A 24,173-nucleotide genomic window follows, 5' to 3' on the forward strand; every position below is an offset into this window, starting at 1 on the left:
ACACAGACGAGGATTATCTTTTGGTTTTCATCCGAAAACGGTGTCGTATCCAAGTCTCCTCCTTCGAAAACGGTGTCGTAATCTAAACACATGATTAACGGATTTTAGTCAAGAACCATGCTTCATAATTTTATTTTAAAATATGATTAAATGAGGTCATATTTTTTATATTTTAAAAAACGATTATATTTTTCGTTATATTACACTAACCTTGTGTAATTTTATAATAATTTATTATGAAAAAATGAAATACAAATTTAAAAAATAAAAGAAAATAAAAAACAGAATCACAATAAAGAAACTGATCGAATCGGTTCATACTTCTTAGACTCCTGAAATTCCTAAAAAAGAGAAAAAAAACCCCCCGAATTTGAGGAAAAAAGAGATTTGCACGAACTTACCGGAATCGTGTTGAATCGTATCTAGGGTTACACCGTAATCACAGTCTTGTAGGAGCCAGAGGATATATATGTAGTGGTTGAAACATTCGTGGTATACCATATTCGTATTTGGGGTTTGGCAGAGACCAGAGGAGGAGGAACGAGGGGAAAATGGTGAAATTCTCGTTGGGTAGAGAAGATGACGGAGAAGGGCCTAGCAATAATGGCTCTTCGAAGAGACCGCGAACATCCTTTTTATGGGGTTCTCCCACTCCGAGTTACATCGAAGTGCCTGAAGCTGAAGAAGAAGGAGGAGAGGAAGGAGAAGAAGGAGAAGAAACAAGAGAGCAACAAGAACAACATCGCGAATCAAGCGATCCAGGAGACAGATTTTTGCTCCCGAATTTTGGCAGCGATTATCACGAGGAGGAAGGAGAGGAATTTGAAGAAGAGGAATACGGAGAGGTAGATTCTGCCGATCAACCACTACCTTCACGTCAACTTGTCCAAAACTTTGGCCTCAGAAGAGATATTAGAGATGGGCCAATTGCTATCACCTTGATGGATCCTGAAGTTTTAGATTGCGGCATTTGTTGTGAGCCCTTGACCGCCCCAATCTTTCAGGTTCCTTTCTTGTTTCACTTTTTCTTTTTTCAATGCATTTTGCTTGGGGTTCCAGTGCTGCGCGTGTGGGATATGAATGGGAATTTAGGGAAAGATCTTTTGCAGGGTGAAAAGCTTTGAAAATTTTACTTTGTTTGATTTATTTTATATCTGGGTTTTCGTTCTTATGTTGCTGCGTTAGTTGAGAAACTAAGTTAGTTCTTTGAATTAAGCTTGGTTCAGCTTAATTACGGCTGGGTTAGATGCACACACGAATTTGTTGGTTAACATTTTTAGTGTCATCTCAGCTAGAATATGAACATTGATGAGATTGGAGTACTGGAAGCTACCAAAGGTATGATTTTGTGAGTCTTGTAAAGGATTGATTCTTGTTAATTTTAGTTCCTTGTTGGTAGAAGAAACTTTGGGTTCCAATGTTTGAGGTTGTACTTGATTGAAAAGCACCTGCGGAGAGTAGGTTGGAGCTGAGTTGACTGTTAAAACGGGGGTTTAAAACTCGTTGGGAGGAGTTATATGGAATAATCAGAGTTTATTTTTGAATATTTAGTAATCTTATCCATAATTCAGAAAGAAGCCTGGGAAGAATAAACGAAGAGAAGGTCCTTTTTCTAGTTTTAAGTGTCAAAACACAACAAAAGTCGAAATCGTGAGGTTTTTACTAACCAGCATATAATTATGATCATCTTGAAGTTTGAAGAAAATATCTGATTAAGTGGTTTTAATGTGAGTTAGTATTGATAATTGCTACTAAATTAACTTGAAAAAAGGAGTGCTAATACATTACCTTCATTATGCCCCCAAAAAAAGCACAAGTGAAAGTCAGGTGACCTTCCTCCCAAAAACACGAGGCATATGGGAACATTTGGTGTAGGTTTCCCACTATTGAATTTTATTTACTCTTAATTTTATGGGGTTACCTGGTTTAAAATATGTAGTCATGTGCAGGTCTATCACATTTGTTCAAAACTTAGTGGATATGTTGTTTTTCTTTTGGTGCTAGAGGGTGTTGAAGAAATTATCGGTACTTTTGGAAACATTAATCATCCTTGGGGTGGATGCACATATCACAAGAAAAATTAAAACTGAACATGACAGCATAACAAGAAGAATATGCTTGAGTTGAGATTATTCTAGTTTGCTCTTGAAATATCTTGAGATTGACATGTATGATATAGGGTTTGGTTATTTTTTTCCCTCTGATCCCACTGCAACATATTTCTTAATATGCTGATGTTAAAAGGCAATTATAGCAATGTTGCTACCCTCATAAAAATGAGGCTTAAAGGAATAAGTTAGTGATGGCATATGAAGTCGATATTGATATCTTTATTTTGCTTAGAAGTATATTGCTATTTTGATGGAATGCTTAGTGGTACATTATTAATGGCATATGTACTTACTGATCTTTGAATCTGATGATTTCCTTGTTCTTGGATGATATTTCAGTGTGAAAATGGTCATATAGCTTGCTCTCCTTGCTGCGATCAAATGATGAATACATGTGCATTCTGTTCTTTGCCCATTGGCTATAACCGCTGCAGGGCCCTGGAGAATGTTCTTGCATCTATTAGACTACCGTGCAAAAACAAGGAATACGGGTGTGAAAAAGCAGTGCCGTATGGCAAAAGCCATCTGCACGAGAAGGATTGCATGTTTTCACCATGTTCATGCCCCTATTTTAACTCCCATCCTGACTGCATTTTCATTGGCTCATTGAACCAATTGGAGGAACACTTCCAAAAAAAACACAAGTTTGCCGTGGCAAGTTTCTCATTTGGTAAGCAGTTTCTTGTTAACATAAGACAAGAGTGGCCGTTGCTCATCCTTGAGGAGGATAGCGGTGGCCTTCTATTTACCATTGAGAACACAACTGAGCGGATTGGTAATATGATCACTGTTAGTTGCATTTTACCTATAATCCCGGCAGCAGAGGAGTTTGTGTACGATCTCAAAGCAGAGGGTGCCGGAAGCACTCTAAACTTTCATTCATCTGCAAGCATTATTCACAAATGGGACGGTAATGAAGCCGGAGAGAAATTCATTCTGATACCCAGTGCCTTCTTTGGTGTCACCGGGGAGGTTGATTTACATCTCTGCATAAGGCGTAAAAATATCCATCATGGAAATCCTTTCATTAACATCCCGTGATCTCCCCAGGTGATGAGTGAAATAGCATTTGTTTTTTTCCATTGCCATTGTTAAAGATGGGTTCTATCTGCATGTTACAGTGTAAAACACAGCTAGGTTAATTGACTAAGTTGGCAGTAGAGTAAATATATTCTTCCATCTATCTTTATATTATGGATGCTGCAAATATTTTCTTTTTACTGCTTCACTAGATTATGACAGAATATATATTTCTAACCATTCTTTATTCTTATGGTTTTCACGGAATATATATATATATATATATTATATTGGCTTGTCACTGTCATATTTCTTTCCTTCATTATAATTTTATCATAGTTATATAAATAAATATGAATTCTGTGTATATTTCTTGAGCAATCTCGAGTTTCAGTCAATAACTAACATTTTAACTATCAAAATTTGAGTTTATTTATTAATATTAATTATAAATTTTTTAAAAATAATCCATGTCAGTTAATTTAAATTAAATTAATATTTTCAAATTTTAATTCAACATAAAATTTGTCATATTTTTTTTTTAAATAATTAAAATAACAGTAGATTTTTTTTAAAAAAAAAATATTTTGGCCTATTCGTATATTTTCTTTAAAATTTATTTTGATAAATTATTAAGATTTTAATATATTAATTAAATTATGATAATTAAAAATTATTATAGTCGTAATAATTAAATTTTCTTAATTATCAGCGAACGGGTAAATAATCAACCAGTCTTTCTTACATTAAAAAAAAAAAAAAAATTGCCCTAAATATTATAAAATTATGAAAAATCGTGAGAAACGTACAACCTCCGCAGCACAGAACAAAGTGCCATAAGTCTGAGCTGCAAACAGGAAGAAACAGGAGGAAGAAGAATCTGGAGGTCTCACACTTTTCCCGAACAGCATTCCTTTTTTCTTTTCTTCGATTTCAAATGTCAATCGTCATTCGCTAAAAAGCTAAAGATACCCTCAGTTGTACTTGTGAAACGCCTAAACCTAACCCTAACCTAACTTTGCTCCCCCTATCTTCATCTTCCTTTCTGCAGCAGTTGCAGGTTCCCGATTCTCCAGGCGAAATGGTTTTGTTTCTCAGACTCTATTTTAGTTTTCTCATGCTGTTACGTGTTGTACTACTAATTGAAAAAAAAAAAAAGAAGATATTTTTGTTGTGTTTTTAAAATAAGCAGTCACTGTAAAACTAAACCTGGTTCAAGGTATAATAAGATACAGCACGAGGTACTACTCGGAAAAGCATTAGGATTCTCCTTCTCTCTCTCCCTCTCTCTCTCTGAAAAAACAATTTTAAATTGTATATTTCTTTTTCGACTGACTATTATCTGAGAAATTGCCTTTTATTTAATTTAGGTGATCAGTTTCAGTGTACATGATCTTGTAATTTAGCTTGAGTTTCTGTGGACATGGACTTGATATTCAAGTTTTGTTTAATTCATGTGTTATTCCTTGATTTAGTTATTAGAATATCTTTTACACAATATATCATAATTTTCGTGCCTGAGTCGATCATGATTATTATTGCATTCATCTGTTCCTCGTGCCTGATACAGTTGGTTGCTTTTGCTATCATCTTTCCTTCAGTGCCTACCCGGTCAAATGTGTATTACTTAGTAGGTGGTGTATGATAACTGACAAACCATTTCTTTTTTCTGCCAATGTGCATCTTATTTGATATTATGATCTTTCTGGGTTTCTTTGCTCCAAATATGTCATTAGTTAAGTACTTGTAATGATCCCATATGTTTATTATTTATAATGCTAGTGGAATTGCCTCCAATGAACTCTTTTATTTGAGTTCAAGATTGAGATGTTACGCCTATTTGGTTCCTAAACTGTGGTCTCAATATGATCTTTTAGGTACCAAGTGAAGCAGACATTTCAGGGATAAATGGAAAGATGGAAGATGATATTGTGTTGGATGGGAAGAGGAAAAAGAAGAAAAAGAAGAAGCAAGTTGATGCTCCTCGTCCTGCTTGCTCTTGGGTTCATTTTAGGTAGGCATTACTTTTTTCAACTGGGGCCTTTATGGGTAGATTTTCCATTGGGGTTATTAATAGATCAATATACTAATGGTCAACTCAAATGTTATAGCCGAGAGTTTATCAAGGAGTACAGTGCTTCCCATCCTGAGTCATCAGGACTCAAAGCTGTGAGTCTCTTGATTGATGTCAATGAAACAATAAACAATTGCCTTTGTTCTTCATTTTAGATTCCCGGAGAAGCAATTTATGGATATATCAGTTTCATGTTTTAGGCCACAAAGGCAGCATCAGATGCTTGGAAGTCAATGAGCATTGAGGAGAAATCAAAATATACTCGGAGAGCTCGTGAAGTTTGGGATAATTACTTGAGTACTGCTCCTGCCCGAACTCCTAAGCCTCGGAAGCAGGTAGAATTCATGTATAGTGGTTTTTGTTTAAATATGATTTCCATTAGACAGGTCTTAAGGCTATGGAATGCAGACTAAATTAGTTACCAGATGCTCTCCTGGGCGCTTATTGAATGTGCTACAACGTCTTACGGCTGAACAACAGACTGCAGTAAGAAGCATGGGATTTGGCAGTCTCCTTAGCCTTAGATGTCGAACCCTCCGCCGAAGTTTGTGTCTTTGGTTACTGGAAAGGTTTAATATTGCAAGACGCAGCTTGGAAATTTGTGGCCAGTGCATTCCTTTGTACCCCAAGGATGTGGAGCTTGTGATGGGATTAGCTGCCAGTGGGAAGGATGTGGTGAACTCTGGCCCTGATGAATTAATTGCAGATTTACGTCAAAGCTATAACGCCACAAATCATGGGATTTCAGTTCGACTTCTAGAAGAGCACTTGACAGCTTCAGAGGCTGGAGAGGATTTTAAGAGATCATTTGTTCTTTATGCGCTTGGGACCCTTCTATCTCCAACAGCAAGACTGGATGTTAGCCCTTCATTCCTCCATTTCTTGACAAATATGGATGTTGTCCATCAACTTAACTGGGGAAAGTTCTTACTTGATAGATTAGTCCGTGAAGTATCTCGTTTTCATCAGGGGAAGCAACGTGCAGTTGGTGGCTGTCTTCTGTTTCTCCAGGTTAGAACAAGTTTGATTCTTTCTTCATTTCTTACATGGATTGCAAATTATGTCTGAACTTTCATGGTTTCTCAGCTTTTTTATTATGAAAATATCTCTTTGGAAAGAACTGGTGGTTCATGCCCTGCTATTGTCCCATACTTAGCTTCATGGGGGGAGGAAGAAATTACTGAAAGAGAAAAACGAGAAAAAGAGCTTGGTGGTTATGGTTTTGGGGAGGTATATATCTACTCTGTACTTGAACTATATAATGAAATGAAGCATGCGTCATGGTGTTTACTAAGTTGCTGCTCTTGGGGCAGGTAATCTGCAAGGAGAGATGCATCGGTTTGCACTCATCTGAGCATAATAGAGGAGGTCAACTGGATGGCCTGCTGGCAAGGAAGACGAGCACCATGGTTGGGCATGATCCTCTCTTTGTACCAGCTGATAGCCGGGTAGTCAATAAGTGCTGTACTTGCCTTGTTTAATGTTTGGAACAGTAAACATCTTTGTTTTATGAGTCATATTTGTGATTTCAGTTTCTTTTTGAGTTAAAAGGCAAAATGCTCTGGATGGGATGTTTGGTTGATCATTCAGGATAAATTAATTGAATCAGTATTTTTGGCATGGGCTTCTAACTAATGAATGTATTGTCATTTTAAGCGGATAGCGCTTCATGGAGAGCTGAACTGGAAGCACTTTCTTTTGCACAAATTATTTTATATTTTCTGATTGAAAGTGTGAACTTACCTTTTGTTAACTTCTTAATATGTCATGTCCTGGACCTGTATTTACTTTGTCTGTGTTATCCTTCTAGAAGACCCTGGTCTTTATGGATTTAAGCATGGGTCAATTTTTATACTGATGAGTTATAATGGGTTTTCCTGAGTCAGTTATAAGTCTAGCAGTTTTGTGGAATGACTTTCTGGGTCATTGCCCCCACTTAAATTAGGGCAACTTACCACATTTTTTCAGCCATTAAGTCTATAATCTATATTTATAACTGTTGGATTATGACTAAGAAAAAAAAGTCTTCTTACTCTTTGAGCACAGTAGGTACCATGAGACTGTAGTTTATCCTTAATTTTTTACTGTAAGTTTTCATTTAAATCTATGAACTCTAATATTCTAGGGTTGTTATGCCTCCAGAATGTTTTTCGCATTGCCTGACTAATTCATTTTCAAACAGAGTATCTTAGTTTTTTAAAACATCATTATGGGCCTTCTTTTTTCACAAGCCTTTGGGAATTGAGCATATGCCTTTCTGAAACTCAGTTTTTTGTTAGGTGGGAATTTTAGTTGAGCTGGATCTTGGATTCTTTTTTCCATTTTTTCTGCTGGTACACGTTTTTATTTATTTTCAATGGTTAAAGTGTGAACTGTTACTTGAAGCCAAGTCTGGGCTCTGCATAAATAAATGCATGAACTTGGACCATTTACATTTGCCAAGTTTTTTTTTTTAATTTACATTTGCTTAAGTTAAAGGTAAAAATTTGGCCTTTCTAATAATCATTTCATTGTGAATGATGGCCTTCCAATTTCAGCTATAGAAAATGGGAAATATGAAGAAACTTTGACTTAGATGCTCTTTTCACCCTAGAAAACAAAATTTATTCACTGGCATGAAGGAGGTGTCTCATTAAACATATTAGTCAATATATATATATATATGATGTCCCTGAAATCCTCTTGTCAAAAGCTTGACTTGTGTACTTTCTTGTGCTTCATCTGCTTTGTAGGACGATGAAGAACAAACTAATGGGGAGATTATTATGGAGGAGGTATTTGAGTTCTCGAATTATCTTGTTTTATTTTGTTTCATTTAAGTAATTATAGTTTTACTTTTTGTTCAGAAAGTCGTTGTAGTTGCTTTGGTGGGTGCTGAAACAATCTGTTCTCCTTAGGAGTGAATTTTTATTGCTAATATTACATTAATATGAGGGATAACTAGATCAGTATCAGCGCTATGCCGTGCTCAAGGACAGTGTGGAATGTCCAAGTGCTGAGGTGCACCTTATTGATTTGCTGGATGAGCTAAAGACTTTCTTGCATACGCTATGCTAAAGTTATGCATTTATGGAATATTAGTTAGGTTAAACCCAATATGATATGGTTTATACCTATCTAATTTGGTTTCAGACCAAAAACTTCGTAAATTGCTTTAGGAAGGCAGAGGTTGAGCTCCATCAGAACTTTGCAAATTGTTGTATGGTTGGATGCATTTAGGCTGATTTTACTTGTGTTCCTTTTTTTTCTTGAACAACTTATTTTTTGTGCTTTTACACGGCATAAAACCAAGATAAAGCATAGTGGTGGCCTTTGACTGTACATCTGCAACCAGGATAGTCAACTTGCTGGTTAGAATCTCAACAATCTCTAAAAGGCAGTTGGATGTTTTATCCTAGCTGTAGCTTTTAACTTTGAGCAACATACAATTTGCCGCATGTTGGTTTAGATGATGGAACCCTTGTATCATCATCAGGATGAAAGTATCCATAGGAGGCTAGTTTTTGGATCCACTGTGTTTTATCTTCAATTTTTCTTTTCATTGGTTCAAGTGTTCTGTTAACAATAAGTGCATCATATTCTTTCTATCAGGAACCTTTAGTGAATTTCCCGGAAAAGATAGTTTGTGGTGACATAGAGGTGGTTGTTGAATCAGTTAGAACAGCATGCCGAAACAAAGAGTACGGGTGCAGAGAGATGGTGGATTACATGAGGAGCACTGATCATGAAGACACATGCATCTATGCACCGTGTTCATGTCCAGTTCCAGATTGCCATTTCATTGGCTCCACTGAGCTGTTATCACTGCATTTCAGCAGCAGACATTGGGATTCTGGAAGGCGTTTTAAATACAATAATCCTTTGTCAGTATCCTTGGGTATGGACGAACGGTTTCTCGTCCTTCAAGCAGAGGAGGATGGCGTTCTGTTTCTCCTAAACAAGTGCATGGAAGGCATCGGCAATACAGTCATGATAACACGTGTTGGTCCGAGCTCGCTGAAGGAGAAGTTTCTGTATGATCTTGTATCGGGAAGAGGATTCAGCTCGCTACGTTTAAAATCATTGACTGAGAATTTCCCGGGGCGGGTGGAAGGGTTACCTCCAGTTGATTTTCTTCTGATCCCATTTTGTTTCCTGGATCCCTCGGGAGACCTCAACTTGGAGATTTGCATTTGGAGTTGTGCAGAACTTGGAGCAGATTGTTCTTGATCGATTAAGTTGTGAATCTCGGTGTTCACAGGCCGGCGAGTTGATCTTTCTAATGCACAGGATGGGGAAGTTTCAAATGTCTTTTTGGGTTAGAGATAATTTCTATACCTGCCAATGAGCAGAAGTTGTAAATTATAGTTATTGAATAATGATTATAAAGTTATTGGAAATATATTTTTCCTCATAAAACATCACTTTTTTCTAGCATTCATCCTGTTGAATGTTTTCTTTTTATTAATATAGTATTTGTAGCTTAAATTTTTTATTATTTTGTAAAATATTAATATTATTTTTAAAAAATATATATATAATAAATGTCTTATAAATATGAATACATTAAAAAATTTAAAATAAATAATATACACCTCAGCTCTTATGAAGCAGAGGAAAGAAATTAGCTAATTGCTTCTTTTTTTTTTTTTTCTTTTCTTTTGAAAAAACTAATCAATTAGTTCTTCGGGTCGGTTCGGTTCGGGTCGGGTATTGTCCGTGTGTTTTGCATTCCCTTTCGGATCTGCCCGGATAGCGTATGGCGGTGCTTTATTTGGCACTGGCAGCGGGAACTTTCAGAGCCAGAGTAAGACGAAGCAGAATCCAAGAGACACCTGCCAAGAAAATAGGCGTTCAAGGAGGGAATGACTTCGTTGACGCTACGTCGTTTTTTCTGCTTTAACGCGGCAACTGCTTCTGCTTCGTCTTCCTTTTCCACTTCTTCCAAGAAGAAGTCTCTTGTCTTCCTAGGCTCTCCTGAGGTATCATTTATTTATGCCTGTAAATGTATTCATAAATCCGAGTGTTCAATCCTCGATCTCTTTCAGGTTTCTGCAACTGTACTTGACGCTCTTTTCAATGCATCTGCCGAACCTAACTCCTCTTTTGAGGTACTGCACGAGAATTCGGAATTTTCTTTTTCTCTTTTCTTGTACCTTAATTACTAATTCCTTAAAAGAACCTTGAAAGTTGGAATTAGTTTGATTCCTGGCTTTTTTGATTTATATCCCTTTCCTTAGAAGACAATGTGTGTGGATCGTGAGCTTAGTTTGATTACGTAAGTGTTTCATATGAAATTCGTGATTGCTTCCTAATTTCCTGAAGGGACAGCATTTTGCTAGTTAATCGAAGATCATCTCTTATTTGACTTGGATAAGTACAAGTCATTTTGTAGTTTCTGTTTTGAGGGCATTGGATCTTACTTTTAAGCTTTTCACTGAGAATCACGGTTGCCTCATGCTTATATAAATGACAGATTAAATGGATGAAGTAGGACTCGTATCCATCTTGTTGACATGGATGCATAGTTTCTCTGAAGTAATTGATTTGGCCAATTATCCAAAAGTTAAACAGATGGAAAAGGTCCTCTTTCTGTAAACCTCTAGACTAGAAGCACCACAGATCGAGCACAATCTGTCTATCTAATAAATAGTAGTTTCACAATTATCTGCAACCTTGTCTAAGGGATTTTCAGGTACCAGGATAGTGATACCTTGATATGCCAATGGATAATGCCATTCCTGCATGTGGAAGTAACAAGTCTATAACAGCCAAATGAAAATTGGAAGAAACACTGATAAAAGTAGATGAACAGAAGTCAAACAACTTAAATATGTATAAAGACAAAATCGATATTTGGAAGATAAATTAGTGAATTTGAAACTAATTCAGGTGGCAATAAAAGCATAGCAGAACCTTTGAAAAAGTTCAGAAAGTGTTGTTTTTCTCAATTTTTCGTCAACCAAAGACATAAAGTCTCAAAGAAGCTATATAATGTCCTGTTTTTCAAATGTTCTAGAAAAGATCAGAGAGAAGTGATGTAGTTGAGCCCAAAAAAAAAAGAATGTAATGTGCTTGAGCAATAAAACTAAGAATAAGCTGATTTTAATCACCATGGCCTGCATATCACTCTGCTCTTCTCCCTCTTTAATGTTTGTTCTTGCTTAATTCAACTCTTTTTCATGTCTCTTTGAAAAGAGGTATGGCTCTTATCCTCTCTCTGATTTGGCTAGGATGATGGTAAAAGTTTTTATAAGATTGACCATTAGTCTCGGACCAGGGAGATAAGGCAAAAGTGTGGGAAAAAATTTCTTCTTTTTCTTTTTTTTTTTTAAAAATAGAGCAGATGAATGGTTATAGGCAGCCAAACAAAGAAGAATGTAAAGCCCAATAGTACTCTTCACTCTTTTTGACTTTTAATATTGTCATTATCTTCGACATCTTAGCCAAGCCTAGTCACGCGGGCTTGCGACCTAAGTGGGGGCATTAAGATTGGTTTAGTCTATTAGGTCGGGTTTCAGATGGTCAACATGCTGGCTCCCCCATTCCAAGAGGGAAGTTGAGTTGTGGGTATCGAGCGTGGACTTTGATTCTCGCAACTCTTAGAGCTGAGGGGACTGCGTGAGGCTGGAAACAGAGCAACGATAACCTTCCACTCCCTTCAGTGGAAGGGTTACGGGCTGGTCCTCTCCAGGTACAGTATCGCCTGATGGGCTGTCCTCAATATTTTCTTCAACATCTTAGTTAGTGGTTGTAAACTCAAATGCTAATTTTTTTAGTATAAGTAACTAGTTAATACTTTATATTTTCTCAATTTTCAAGATGCAACAGGAAATATTACCATTGGTTACAACTAAGTTAATCTAGAAAGATATTGGATTTTTTAAAAAAAAAACTCAAATCCATGGTGTCTGGTACTTGTTACTTGACATCTGTGATTATCTGCTTCTATGATGTCGTGACTACCATGACAAGCTTTGTGGCCATGTATGTATAAGCTTCACAACTGCATCTGTGACAAAGTTAACGAATCACATTTAAGACTGTATAATTCTCACGATTCCAGTTCTTTTGGTATTGATATGAGCCATAGTAAAACCTCTATCTGGAAGAAGATTTAAGGGGTCTAATGCTAAATGAAATACTGAGTTGAATGAGTGATTTGACTGCTGAACTTATTTACAACTCTGAATTTGAATATGATGGAAAAGGTTTAATCACTGATTCATAATTTCTATGACTTAGGTTGCAGCAATTGTTACTCAACAACCATCTAGAAGAGACAGGGGTAGAAAGGTAATGCCCTCACCAGTAGCACAGTATGCTCTTGAAAGAGGCTTTTCTGCTGATCTGATTTTGACACCTGAACGGGCTGGGGAGGTATGAATCCTTTGGTGCTTTCCGATCTAATATTTTGGGAGAGAATTGAAAATTTGATAGTTCTAGGATTGCCCAAGTACTTTGCCTCTTGGAGTTGGTTGGAGTTATCTACAATCTTTGCCACCTGATCTAGATATGATTTTGCATCAATTTGTGCCTCTTAATTCTTCTGGAGATATACCTGTTTCTAGTGTTTATTGAATGATTAACCTAGTCCTATCTGCTTGCTTAATTTTTTTCAATAGGAAATTGCTTTCTATTAGCTTCTGTTATGTATTTCTTTTTTTAAAAAAAGAGCTTCTGTTATGTATACCTTGGGGGATGAAGAGGATTGCTTAGTGGGATGAGGGTAGATTGCCTGTTTGAAATATAGTCTAACAATATAGACGTTTCATGTCTGAATTCTGTTTTCTATAGTTATGGGATTTTAGTCTTTGTCTTTTACTTGTTTTATATCATTGCTCTTGAAAGATAATGTCTAATACAGTCAGGTGAGATTCTTTTTCTCCATATTTTCTTGCAGGATACTTTCTTATCCAATTTAAGAGCTTTGCATCCTGAACTTTGCATTACAGCGGCATATGGGAACATTTTACCAACCAAGTTTCTCAAGATTCCACCACTGGGTTAGTCAGATATTCTTCTTGTAATAGATTAGACACCATATTCTGAGGCATTTAATAGATGAGCACCTTTTTTCGGGGAGTGGGTGGGTGGGGGTGTGGGGGGTGAGGAGGGTTGGGAGAGAGTGGCTGTAGTAAAAGTTGTTTGAAATGTTCTGGTTTTTCTCACTTCTTGAATATAGATAATTGTCAATCAGACACATCACTAGGAGTAAATGGCTTGATGGTATGTTCGTTTGTGATTATCTGTGGAAAGATTGCCATTTCTCAATGGCCTATGCTTTCTGATTTCTCAGGGACAGTCAATATACACCCAAGTCTTCTACCACTTTACCGTGGTGCTGCTCCTGTTCAAAGAGCACTGCAGGTTCTTTTATTTATTTAAGCTTTCAGTCTATTATTTATGTTTGAGACTATTTTTTTAGTCATGCAATCACGTAAATCCCTGCATTAGGATGGTGTAAAGGAGACAGGAGTATCATTGGCATTTACGATACGTGCATTGGATGCTGGACCTGTAATTTCCTGTGAGAGACTAGAAGTTGATGACCAAATAAAGGTATTTTGGTGCTTGCCCTCAATTAAACCTTCACTCTTTGCGTGGAGTAATGGAGAATAGGGAGTTCTAAAGTGGACATATTTCAATAATAGGAAATATGAGGCAGAATCAACAAAGGAATATAAACGTATTGGGAAGTTAATTAAAAGGGATATAAAGATTTTAATTTCTTTTTCTAAGTTAACCAAAGCGACAAGAAATATTTAATCTCCTTTTCTAAGTTTTGAAATGTTTTATAACAAAGGAAAATAGGATGATTTACTTTCCTATTTCCTAGATTTCTTATTTCCTACATTTTCTATTTTTCTAATCCTTTATATTTAACTTATTCTCTACTTAGTAAGTTTTCTAGATTTCCTGTTTGATATATTTGGTGCCTATTAAATAAGGTATCTAGTTTAGTTATTAGGTATACTATTCGTGATAATTATTCTTTAATATTGAGATATTGTTTTGATTATTGAGATTCGGGATCTCCAAATTTTTGTTATTAATAAAATTGCTTTGAGTTTGTATTTAAGCTCTCCTTGTCCTATATTAGTTGGTATCAGATCCTAAATTTGATTCATCATGTTTCCTTAAGTGTTCAACATTTCACTTCTCAAAATACCTCCATTTGCTTGTTGCATATACATCCTGTCTTTCCTTCTTCATAAAAAAGGACTCTAAACCGGAAAGCAGGTTAGCTTGTTCGCGAACCACCACCTAGAGGTGGTTGAAATTGCCTCCAACATTAGTCTTAGAAGTTCCTGGTCGGCACAACCCAAAAGCCTCGCTGCAAAACAACTCTTGAGGTTTCTAGAAATGTTATTTTACCTTTTGAAGTTTTGTTGGCTCAAGTTTTCGTTCTTTATTCTATTTTTGCAAGTTGATATTGGATAAAATGTGTTTGAAATCAGAGAAATTTTGGATGGATCTAAAAAAATGAGCGAAGTTATTTTAGTTACATTCTGTCAAGTATATGGTTCAATTACAAATGATAATTTACCTTACACTTCATATGAAACTTTTGATCAATATGGATATGTGGAGAAAAGTAAAATCAATTGACATTCTGAAAGGTTGCAAACTTTTGTGACCTATGAACTTTATGAAGACGCTATAATAAGAAAAATAGGATGATTTATTTTTTTATTTCCTTAATTTACTAGATTTCTTATTTCCTATATTTCCTATTTCCTTAATCATTTCTATTTAACTTATTTTCTATTTTAGTTGGTTTTGTAGGTTTCCTATTTTTGGTGTACTTAGTGCTTATAAATTAGGTACTTAGTTTATTTATTAGGTAGATTGTCCATGATAATTACTCAAATATTAAGATACTGCTTTGATATTGAAATCCGAGATCTCCAAATTTTGTTCTTAATAAAAATTCTCTAAGTTTGTGTTTAAACTCTCTGTCCTGTATCATAGAAAAAAAGAGAGTTATTACATTTTCTACTTTTCTTCTCCTAAAAGCCAGTTGACCCCTTCCAAGAATTTATGTCTAGCTCTTATTTGCATGCAGGCGCCGGATTTACTTTCATTGCTATTTTCTGAAGGTACTTAAATTTTTTTCTTGTCATTTTTATATTTTGTAGCTTCTTTCTCTTCTATGTGTACACTTGATTATGCTACAGCTATTTCTTAAATTAATTGTATGCATGTACTCTAAAGATTCTTTCAGTTATACACCTGCATATATAAGTGACCAGACGGTACTATATATGTCTACATATATCTTTCCTAATTTCTTTTTATATAGACATATATGATACCATCTGGTCACTTGCTGGCCACTATATAGTTGTACACTCAAATGGAACTCTGGACAAGCACAAGCTTCCTTTACTTAAACCAAAAAAGGTCTCTGGTGTAAAACTGGTTTGCCTGTTGCAATCACTGTGTTGTTGGAAGCCTTCTCTCTCATGCCCTACTTAATGTACACTTATTAACACTCCTTCTCAACTCTAACTCAACATACACTTTTTAACATAAAGCATAGCTAGGTATTTGGAATCCTGTAATTTTTATTTTGTTTTGCAAGTAGCTGGGTCACCATGTACATCCTGCAAACATACCAGAAATTGGACAAAGCCAGCTGTCTACTGGTCTATATATTCCTATATCTTGTACCAGGGATAACTATGAAAATCCTAAGAATTATTCCACTATCTCTCAACATGCCTTTCCCTATCTTATCCTAATTGGTGATGGCACTAGAGTCTTTTGAATTTTCATCATTAAAACCGATATCAGATGTAATAGCAGTGGACTACAGTTGTATTCAAGAGTTTGTCGATTCTTCAGAAAGGCCCTAAACATTCCCAACCGCTTTGTTGCACTGCCTAACTCAATCTACTTGCCAAAACCTTGGCAGTCAATTTATAGGTATATACCATTAGGCTAATTGGTCTAAAATCTCTAGATTGTCCACACTCTACTCCATACACTTTAGAAATAAGAACCAAAAGATGCATTCATGTTTGCTTACAAATTTCTGGAGAGTGGATTTCCTTATACATCTCAATGTGTCTCCCTTTAAAGTGTTCCAGTTCTGTTATATAGAGGCCATTAAAACACCTTGTCTGATTTACAAGATTAAACCTTATTACTTTTTTCATATATTTCAGTAAATTTCTTCAACAAACAGATTGTATTATGTGCTACTTTGCCTGACATGGATACAGCTTTTAATTTTTGTTTGGTTTATAAATGATGTAATTTGTTAGTTATGCAGGATCTAAGCTTCTAATTCGAGAGCTTCCCTTGATATTGGATGGATCAGCAAAGATGAAAGCACAAAACCAAGATGATTCTAAAGCTACCTTGGCTCCAAAGGTATCTTTTCCTTTGGTTTATGGTGCATAGTATCCAGAACAGTCATCAAATTCTCATTTAATGTGATGATTAATGATATTATATATATGTTACTTTACAATAATTACACAATATTTTTACAGAATTAAGCCGCCCCCATAAGTTTTGTCCTAGTGGTCAGTTGAGAATTTTGGGCAAAATTTAAATCGAAGCATCTTGGACCATGATAGGGATAAAATCATGTTTAACATGGAATTCATCTTCTGAGGAAATCACTTCCTAGGTTTTCCATGCTGGTGGAGGTCCAAATGTGGCCCTACCTTGGGTGGGCTCCTGGTTTGCGTGCATGTGTAGTTTAGCTAATTGTGGGCATTAATGCTTTCTTGTTCTCTTAATGTATCATGCATCCTTAATTGGCAAAAAATGTTGTAGATTTGTGTTTACACAAACAATGTCTGGCTGCAGTATCTGGTCGATGATGATGCCTTGCCTCAATAGTGATTTATTCGACTCTTTGCAAATTATGGGGGCAATGAACTACTAGTCAAGGATACACTCCAAAGTTACCACCTCCCTAGGCTACATAGGGAGGCTATTAAGGAGAAATAAGAACTGTCTATAACCTGCATTTCATGGAGGATACATGCAATTTGTTCTATAATTTTTTGTTTTGCTTTATGACTGTTTCTGTTGATGCTGTATATTTTAGGTGAGGCTTGTGTATGTCAAGTTTTGCAGCAGTGCTTTCAGTTTAGAGGATCTCAGGGTAGAACACAATGATTTTTTTTTTCCGTTTCTGAGTAGAAATGAAGAATGATACCTTCAAATTATTCTTTTTCTTGTATGCAAGACTCAACCAAGTAAATTTGCTTGCAAAGCAACAAATTTCAAGAACAGAAATATACCAGTGTTACCAAGTTACTTGCACGGCTCTCTCAGTCACACTGACTCAATATTGTTAAGTAAGCTTAAATAAGTTGATTTTGCTGAAGTTGTGTGGTTTTCTGCAGATAACTCCAGAGGAGTCATGGCTATCATTTGATCAGGACGCTGTAGTCCTGCATAATAAGGTAAGCAATCTCCTATTCTCAGAACCAATATGATGACATGAAACCTTCTTCTAGGTTCGTGCATTTGCAGGCTGGCCAGGAACCCGAGCTAAAGTTCTAGTTGTTGACAGCAAAGACAGTGAAAATAATATCTTAGAACTCAAGATTGTTACTACAAGAGTATGCCGTGATAATGATATTCAGAGAAATGAAGCAGATGAGATAACTTTCAAGAAGAATGCATTGTTGTTCCCATGTGGAGGGTGCACAATACTTGAGGTATGATATATTTCGCCTGAGTAGATCTTAAAATATTTCTCCAATATGATAGAGGCAATTGTAGCATAGCAGGTTCTTGGTCGTGGTTTCCATATGAGAACATGATCCAACAAAATGAATGGAACTTGAGTTGCCTAGAATTTCATTTATTACCTTCTGGTTTTCTCTGAGTATAGTCTAGTGTTGGTGTATGTAAATCATTTTCCATGCGAACACATCATCAATCAAAACTGCATTGTAATGTGTATGATCCTTCCAATTCTTTTCTTAGTAGTATACCGATTCTGGATATTAACCTAGAGATAAAAAATTTTAAAGTTGTGAAATTATTCAATATGCTATAACAAATAGCATGCATAGGTTTCATGAGTTTGCTGATTATGGTGCTTCCTTGACTTGACCAGGTATTGGAAGTTCAGCTTCCTGGGAAAAAGGTGGTGAATGCAGCTGCCTTTTGGAATGGTTTGCGAGGTCAAAAGTTGAAGAAGTTATAATAGAGGATGCAGTGTAAGATGTACATTTGGCAGAGATTCCTTGCAGATCGACAAGAACAAAGGTTCTAAATTCATTTTTCCTTTTGTTATATCAGTGGATTATGTATTTTATTCATACTTGATGCTTTATTAGAATTGATATTGTAATTTTGTTTGAGCAAGATTGGTCAATGCTTTGCAATTAGTAAACATTATGCCTTCGTTCTTACCAAACTTAATTATGAGGCCAAATAAATTTTTTTTTGAGACATTTGTACTTAAAACTTAACAAACTTAATTATGGTTTAAATTCACATAAGTTGGAGAAAAATTTAGCAATAAAGTTATAATGTTGAGTAAGTTTGCTTACTGATAACAAGTTGCAATATAAATTAGATAAATGAACTACTCTCTTTAGGGTTAATTCCTTTGAGATGAAGATATCACCTATTTTGGCCAATCTTGAGTGAGATCCATCTGCTATTTTTACGATAATGTTCTCGTTACATGGACTGTATTCTTGAAGCAATGTTTCATTTCTTGTCATGTGATCAAATGCCCTTGAGTCAATGATCCCAATATCTTGACTTTCTGAAATAGCATCAAAAGCACTAAAGGAATTACTTTTATGGGCTAATGTCCCAAATCTTACATTGTTATTGATGAAGTTTTAGTGTAGGTTGAATGGCTTCTATCTACTCTTTACTGAATGGGCATGATTCCTTAGTGGAGCCTATTTTATTAATAGAGGGATGATTTTCGTAACTTCTATTATCTGTTGCTGATTTTGTGGGTTTTAATTTAGCTGCTTTTCTATTAATTTTCTAGTAATTGTCTCCAGTATAACCTGGTTTCATGCAATGATCACACCAAGGTCTTCCTTTGTCGATTGTCTAAGTTAGGATGAGGGTCTTGTGCGGTCAAAGCAGAATTCTGCTCAGTAGTAAGGTTTGTGAATCCATCTCCCAATATTATCTTTTTTCTGCTTTCTTCTCGCCTTACTTTGGAAAGTACCTCATGCATACGAGGTAATGGTTTCATTTTAAATATTCTTACACAAACTTCAGTCAGATTTTTATTCAATCCCATGAGAAATTTGGAAAATATTTTTCTTCCAAAAGTTCTCTGTACAGTTTTGTATCATTTGGACAGCTCCATACAAGTTCCTTAAACACATCAAATTATTGGCAGTAATGGGTGAGCACACCGTAGTACTAGATTACTGATAGATCTCCTTGTTGTAGTGGATGCTAGATTCAACAGAAAAAATTTTTTGAAGTGTTTTATTTGCTCGAATAGAATTCCTTGACTGCTTCTCACATTTCGTGTGTCGTCCTATATCACAAGAAATTCTCACCAATATCATGTCATTAAGTTAATCTACCACGACATAACCAGTCATTCTCAGCTTTCTAGGTTGGGAACTTAGCGTCTTTGGCACTTGGTTGGGTCACTTCTCTAGTAAGGTATTATTCTCTCCCTCTTCTATAGATAAACATCTTTGACCAATTGAGATTATAGAATATAATTACTTCCATTTAACTTGTGGTTGGTGATCGGAATTTTAGTGGCTTCAGTTTGATGGGAATAATTTTATCAAAATGAGATGTGACTTCAAAGAGGTTATTAGTTTTTGCTGTGGTCATTCTGTTTTTAGTTCAGCAAGAGAGAGAAAAAACAATGTTTTTTTAAGGGTTCAGAGATTCTGCTTTGATATCGCAAAAGTTTGTATTAAATTTTTTGTTATTGAATTTTTATTCATTATATTTAATTTACAACAATTGAATATCTATTGGAGAAGATTAGAGAGGTTTTTAAATACAAATTAGTCCTATAAAAAAAAAGATCTTTCAGTTCTGGAAGTTAGTTGTAATTCTACTTTATAGGGAGATTTTCTTGAAGATACTAATCTGTATATAAACTAGACTTTTACAAAAAGTCAGATTCTTACAACACAAATATCTATAAAGGTTTCAAAAACCCCTGCAGAAAGAATGGAGTGACCTCTATACCAAAAAAAAAAGAAACTTAAGGTCCTGAACCAATAGTCTCTTATATTAACAACACAAGAGACTTTGTCCCAGAAGATTCAGCTTGTTCTTTATGTGCATAAAACCCACATAGTAACCAACGGGAGAAGCAGATTTGATTCTTCCTTTCCCTTCTTTTTTTTTTTTTTTTGAAAAGATAGATTCTTCCTTCCCTAACCGACAAAGATACTATTTCCAAGCCCAGATGATCTACCACTTAACTGTTGATGGCCCAAAAAAAAGGTTAAGAAAAGAGAGAGCAGCATCTCATAATCTTCTCATCTCAGGACACCAAAGAAGAAGATGGTTGGGGGATGCATTCTCTTGGAGGCAAGGTGGGCATCCATTGACAATGATTTTACCAGGCCATGAATTATCCAAAGTAAGGATTTTGCCTAAAACACTTCCCACTAAAGAACGATACATGGGTTGAAGTTTTCTTCTTCCAAATATGTTCTAAATCCAAAGGCAAGAAGAGGACTGGGAGAAAAGATTGAGGTAGAATAAATTACCAACATTTTGAAAGACTCCAAACTAGCTTATTAAGGTATCATGAACCCAAAAGGAGATGTGAATGCAAGCCAATATTAAGGCGGTGAAGTCTTTGATCTTCCTGTCAATTATGGTTACAGAAAATGAGAGGTGTGGATAGGGATGAGGGCTGTGCCATGTCACATGGTCATAAACTGAGGCTCCTTAGTTTTAGCTAGCTGATAAAATCTTGGAAACACAATTCTAAAAGGAACATTCCCGCACCAATAGTCTTGCCAAAAGCTTGTGCTATGGTCATCACCAAGACACTAACCCAAAAGAATACCAAGTCCATTACCTGACTCCAGGACGAACTAATCTCCAACTATGAGGCCATTAATTTGTTAGTAGGTCATAATTACTCTCCTAATCAGTGGAAGAACTGTTTATCAATTGGATTCTCAGCAATTCTATGGTACTTTTCCCAATTTAAAAATATCAATACCTGCTAGATTTAGTTATTTTTTGTCATCATCTGGCTATAGTTTGCTATTGTTTTGGTACTACCATTCACGACCATCACATCTAATCATTTGTTAACATCAGCTTTTGATACCATATAGATTGATTCGATGCAGTTTTAGTTTCCCCAAACTTTGAAGGTCTAATGACTATTAAGTTGCATTGAGTGAATCCTCATTCCTTCTCACTTAATTCTTAAATCTGATTGCTATATTAGTTTTAACATACATAATTAGAATATTGTTTGTATTTTAGTCTCACTCTTAACCATTATTGACTTTTTTTGGTAAAGTAAGAACTGAATTCATCCTAACGCATATTATGATTTTAAACATAAAGCATATTCTAATTCTATATGTTTTATTTCAAAAAAAAAAATTCTATATGTTAAGATAACACAAAAATTAGAGGTGGGAATTAAGTCAACCCCAATATTAGAGTCTATCTTGTCTAACAATTCATCGAAATACTCTCTAACCCTCCTCAAGTTTACCTAGCATGGCATGAGATACAATAATTCATGGTGCAATCATTTACTTCTCATCATCAATGATGGTTCAGGATTAAATAGACAAAGATTTAGCTAATGTTTGGTTGATGTCCTATATCAGGAAGATACAAGAGAAAACAACATAAAATTGATGATGTTTGGTGATTCAAAACATAAGACTAGATCCTAGTTATAGATTTGGACAAATTTGTTCCAAGTAAAATCATAGGACAAGCATGCAAAAAAATTACATTCTTTTTCCCGAAATTCTTTTGGCATAACTCAACTTAGTTGAGGATATGATATTTGGTTTGAGTGTGATCTTACTTAGCTCAGCGAACCACCTCGGATCCAGGCACAACTTAGCTTGAATTCCAAGCCATCCTACTTGGGAACAAACTTAATCTAGGTCATGCTGTCAAACCAGGCCACAATTTAGAATCATGACTGAGCATAACCAGATGATTCTCACAATCTTGGGCTTGGCCTGGGCAGGGTCTCATTGCATAGACTTAAGCACAACCTAGGTAGGATGAGGTACAATATTGAATTTGACTCGGGCATGACTTGGCTCGAGAGGTGACTCATAGGGACACAGTCTTACACCTACATATGATTTTGGCACAGGTAAGAATCCTTAACTAAGGCTGGGCAATTTGGCTCCAGGCACGATCCAACTAGCGCGTAGTCCAGACTTGGCACCCTTGCATCACTCGGCCTAAAACACGGTCATTAGTGCATTTTTTAGGTTAGGATACTTCAAACTTGAACCAAATGACTATTACATCTAGAGTACAGCTTGTCCAGTAAACTTCAATTTTTATTATAATTATTTACTATCTTGTCTTAGTTCCACGTGCACTAAATGCAAAACAAGTTTTATCTGACCCCTAACTGTTTGTTTATCGTTTCAAGTTGTTTATACCACTTATGCTGTAACATTATTAATTGCTATAAAAAGTAACAAAGAACATAATTTCTAGCAAGCCACTTGAGATTTTTCTCATATTTTCCTTAATTTTGGTATTCTAATTATTGGCACTCTTGAACACTTCAAATCAAATCTTATATATAGCTTGAGAATATTTGAATCTAGAAGCTACTCCTATGAAAAGAGGATTTCGTAACCAAACCAAATCTCTAAGGCACCATGTTAGTGGCTTAATACTCATCACAATTAGCTTCTCCGGAAAGTGATATCTTAAACTGAATGCTGATTTGCTTGTCAATTTTGAGCTTCTCATTTGACCTTCTTTACTTAGTGATTTGTCGTGGGTTATTTATTCTCTGGTTGGCTTACAGGGGAATTAATTGACCAGAAGAAGGAAAAAAGATTTTGTACCAAATAATGAACAAATTAAAGAAAGAATTAAATATTTGATGGACGGCTAATGTTCTGAATTTTATTCATGCATGTTTTTTGGGTTGTGCAGGTAACGTGATTCTCTTATGATCTTTTCTTACAGGGCATCAGAAAAAGAGGGAATTCTTTTTAGCTTTCCAGAGATGGTGACTGATTCCCATGAAACCTTGCAGCAAAAGAAATTGCCAAACCATGCAATGACTTGGAATTTTCAAAGTAGTACTTCCTTCCCCCTGAGTTTTGACATAAAGTGATGTTTGTAAAGTTCCAAATCAAAAGATTTTTTCATTTACCAGATGTCAAAGAGAACTTCAAATTTTCCTTTTTCTTCTTTTCCTTCCCCCCAAAAATTTATTTGAGAACAAAATATTTAAAGATTGAGGTTCTGACTCTTACGAACTCCCTTATGATCAGGAGAAAAAAAACACTTATTAATATTGGAAATACTGCTAACCCAATTTTCAAAGCCTCTTTTGAAATACTTAATTAGTAGCTCAGGTCTTTATGAAGTCCCTTAGGATTAGGATTAGGAGGAAAACACTTATTACTATTGGAAATACTTGTTAGTAGCTTAATTTTACTTTCTTTCTTTTCTAAAGTTGCTGTTTACTAATTGAGTTTATGTCCTTGTCTTTCTTTCTTTTTTTTTCAGAATCACCAATATATCCAGCTTTAACCTACTATTTGAGACACTGATTGAGAGAAGGGAATAAAACTCCCAAGAGAAGTTGGGATGAATTTCTCTTGATTTCTCTCTCTCTCTCTCTCTCTCTCTCTCTCTATATATATATACATACATACATCTATGTGCATGGATATATTATGTATGCATTATATGTATTATATATAATGAAGCAATAAATATAGGGCCATTATTGGTGTGTAAATCATATTCTAATAAAATATTAAAAGGGAGGAAAGCAAGGCCACACGTACTACTGATTGAACAAC

At 35.5% G+C, this 24,173-nt stretch overlaps 3 protein-coding genes and 1 pseudogene across 28 annotated transcripts; all 4 read left to right on the forward strand.

Moving 5' to 3' along the window:
- Window positions 1-280: 280 nt before the first annotated feature.
- On the forward strand, window positions 281-3,305 carry LOC110809789 (putative E3 ubiquitin-protein ligase SINA-like 9). Its single transcript, XM_022035714.2, has 2 exons — window positions 281-1,004; window positions 2,451-3,305. The coding sequence occupies exons 1-2, from the start codon at window positions 552-554 to the stop codon at window positions 3,150-3,152; spliced, it is 1,155 nt and encodes a 384-aa protein (XP_021891406.1). The 5' UTR covers window positions 281-551; the 3' UTR covers window positions 3,153-3,305.
- Window positions 3,022-9,621, forward strand: LOC110809753 (uncharacterized). Of its 4 annotated transcripts, none has more exons than XM_088212355.1 (9): window positions 3,022-3,161; window positions 5,009-5,145; window positions 5,243-5,300; window positions 5,406-5,540; window positions 5,614-6,216; window positions 6,292-6,435; window positions 6,519-6,653; window positions 7,938-7,979; window positions 8,797-9,621. In XM_088212355.1, the coding sequence occupies exons 2-9, from the start codon at window positions 5,048-5,050 to the stop codon at window positions 9,412-9,414; spliced, it is 1,833 nt and encodes a 610-aa protein (XP_088068481.1). In that variant the 5' UTR covers window positions 3,022-3,161; window positions 5,009-5,047; the 3' UTR covers window positions 9,415-9,621. The 4 variants fall into 4 exon arrangements, with proteins under 4 accessions (XP_088068481.1, XP_088068470.1, XP_021891353.1 ...); XM_088212344.1 differs by lacking the exon at window positions 3,022-3,161 and adding an exon at window positions 3,910-4,215; XM_022035661.2 differs by lacking the exon at window positions 3,022-3,161 and adding an exon at window positions 3,918-4,017.
- Window positions 9,622-9,964: 343 nt separating this feature from the next.
- Window positions 9,965-24,109, forward strand: PDE194 (formyltransferase). Of its 23 annotated transcripts, none has more exons than XM_088212457.1 (15): window positions 9,965-10,166; window positions 10,233-10,295; window positions 12,430-12,564; window positions 13,088-13,190; window positions 13,484-13,554; window positions 13,642-13,746; window positions 15,254-15,287; window positions 16,466-16,566; window positions 17,556-17,615; window positions 17,670-17,873; window positions 18,278-18,429; window positions 19,188-19,294; window positions 19,755-19,812; window positions 23,326-23,438; window positions 23,875-24,109. In XM_088212457.1, exons 1-11 carry the CDS (start codon window positions 10,050-10,052, stop codon window positions 18,365-18,367), a joined length of 1,083 nt encoding a protein of 360 aa, XP_088068583.1. In that variant the 5' UTR covers window positions 9,965-10,049; the 3' UTR covers window positions 18,368-18,429; window positions 19,188-19,294; window positions 19,755-19,812; window positions 23,326-23,438; window positions 23,875-24,109. The 23 variants fall into 23 exon arrangements, with proteins under 23 accessions (XP_088068583.1, XP_088068555.1, XP_088068560.1 ...); XM_088212429.1 differs by lacking the exon at window positions 23,875-24,109 and adding an exon at window positions 22,487-22,607 and having other exon boundaries at window positions 23,326-23,844; XM_088212434.1 differs by lacking the exon at window positions 23,875-24,109 and adding an exon at window positions 22,487-22,607 and having other exon boundaries at window positions 19,763-19,812; window positions 23,326-23,844.
- LOC148269059 (signal recognition particle RNA) lies at window positions 11,630-11,914 on the forward strand (annotated as a pseudogene).
- Window positions 24,110-24,173: the final 64 nt, after the last annotated feature.

The sequence above is a fragment of the Carica papaya genome, chromosome 1, assembly GCF_054855325.1.
Source record: "Carica papaya isolate Zhongbai chromosome 1, ASM5485532v1, whole genome shotgun sequence".
Lineage (NCBI taxonomy): Eukaryota > Viridiplantae > Streptophyta > Magnoliopsida > Brassicales > Caricaceae > Carica > Carica papaya.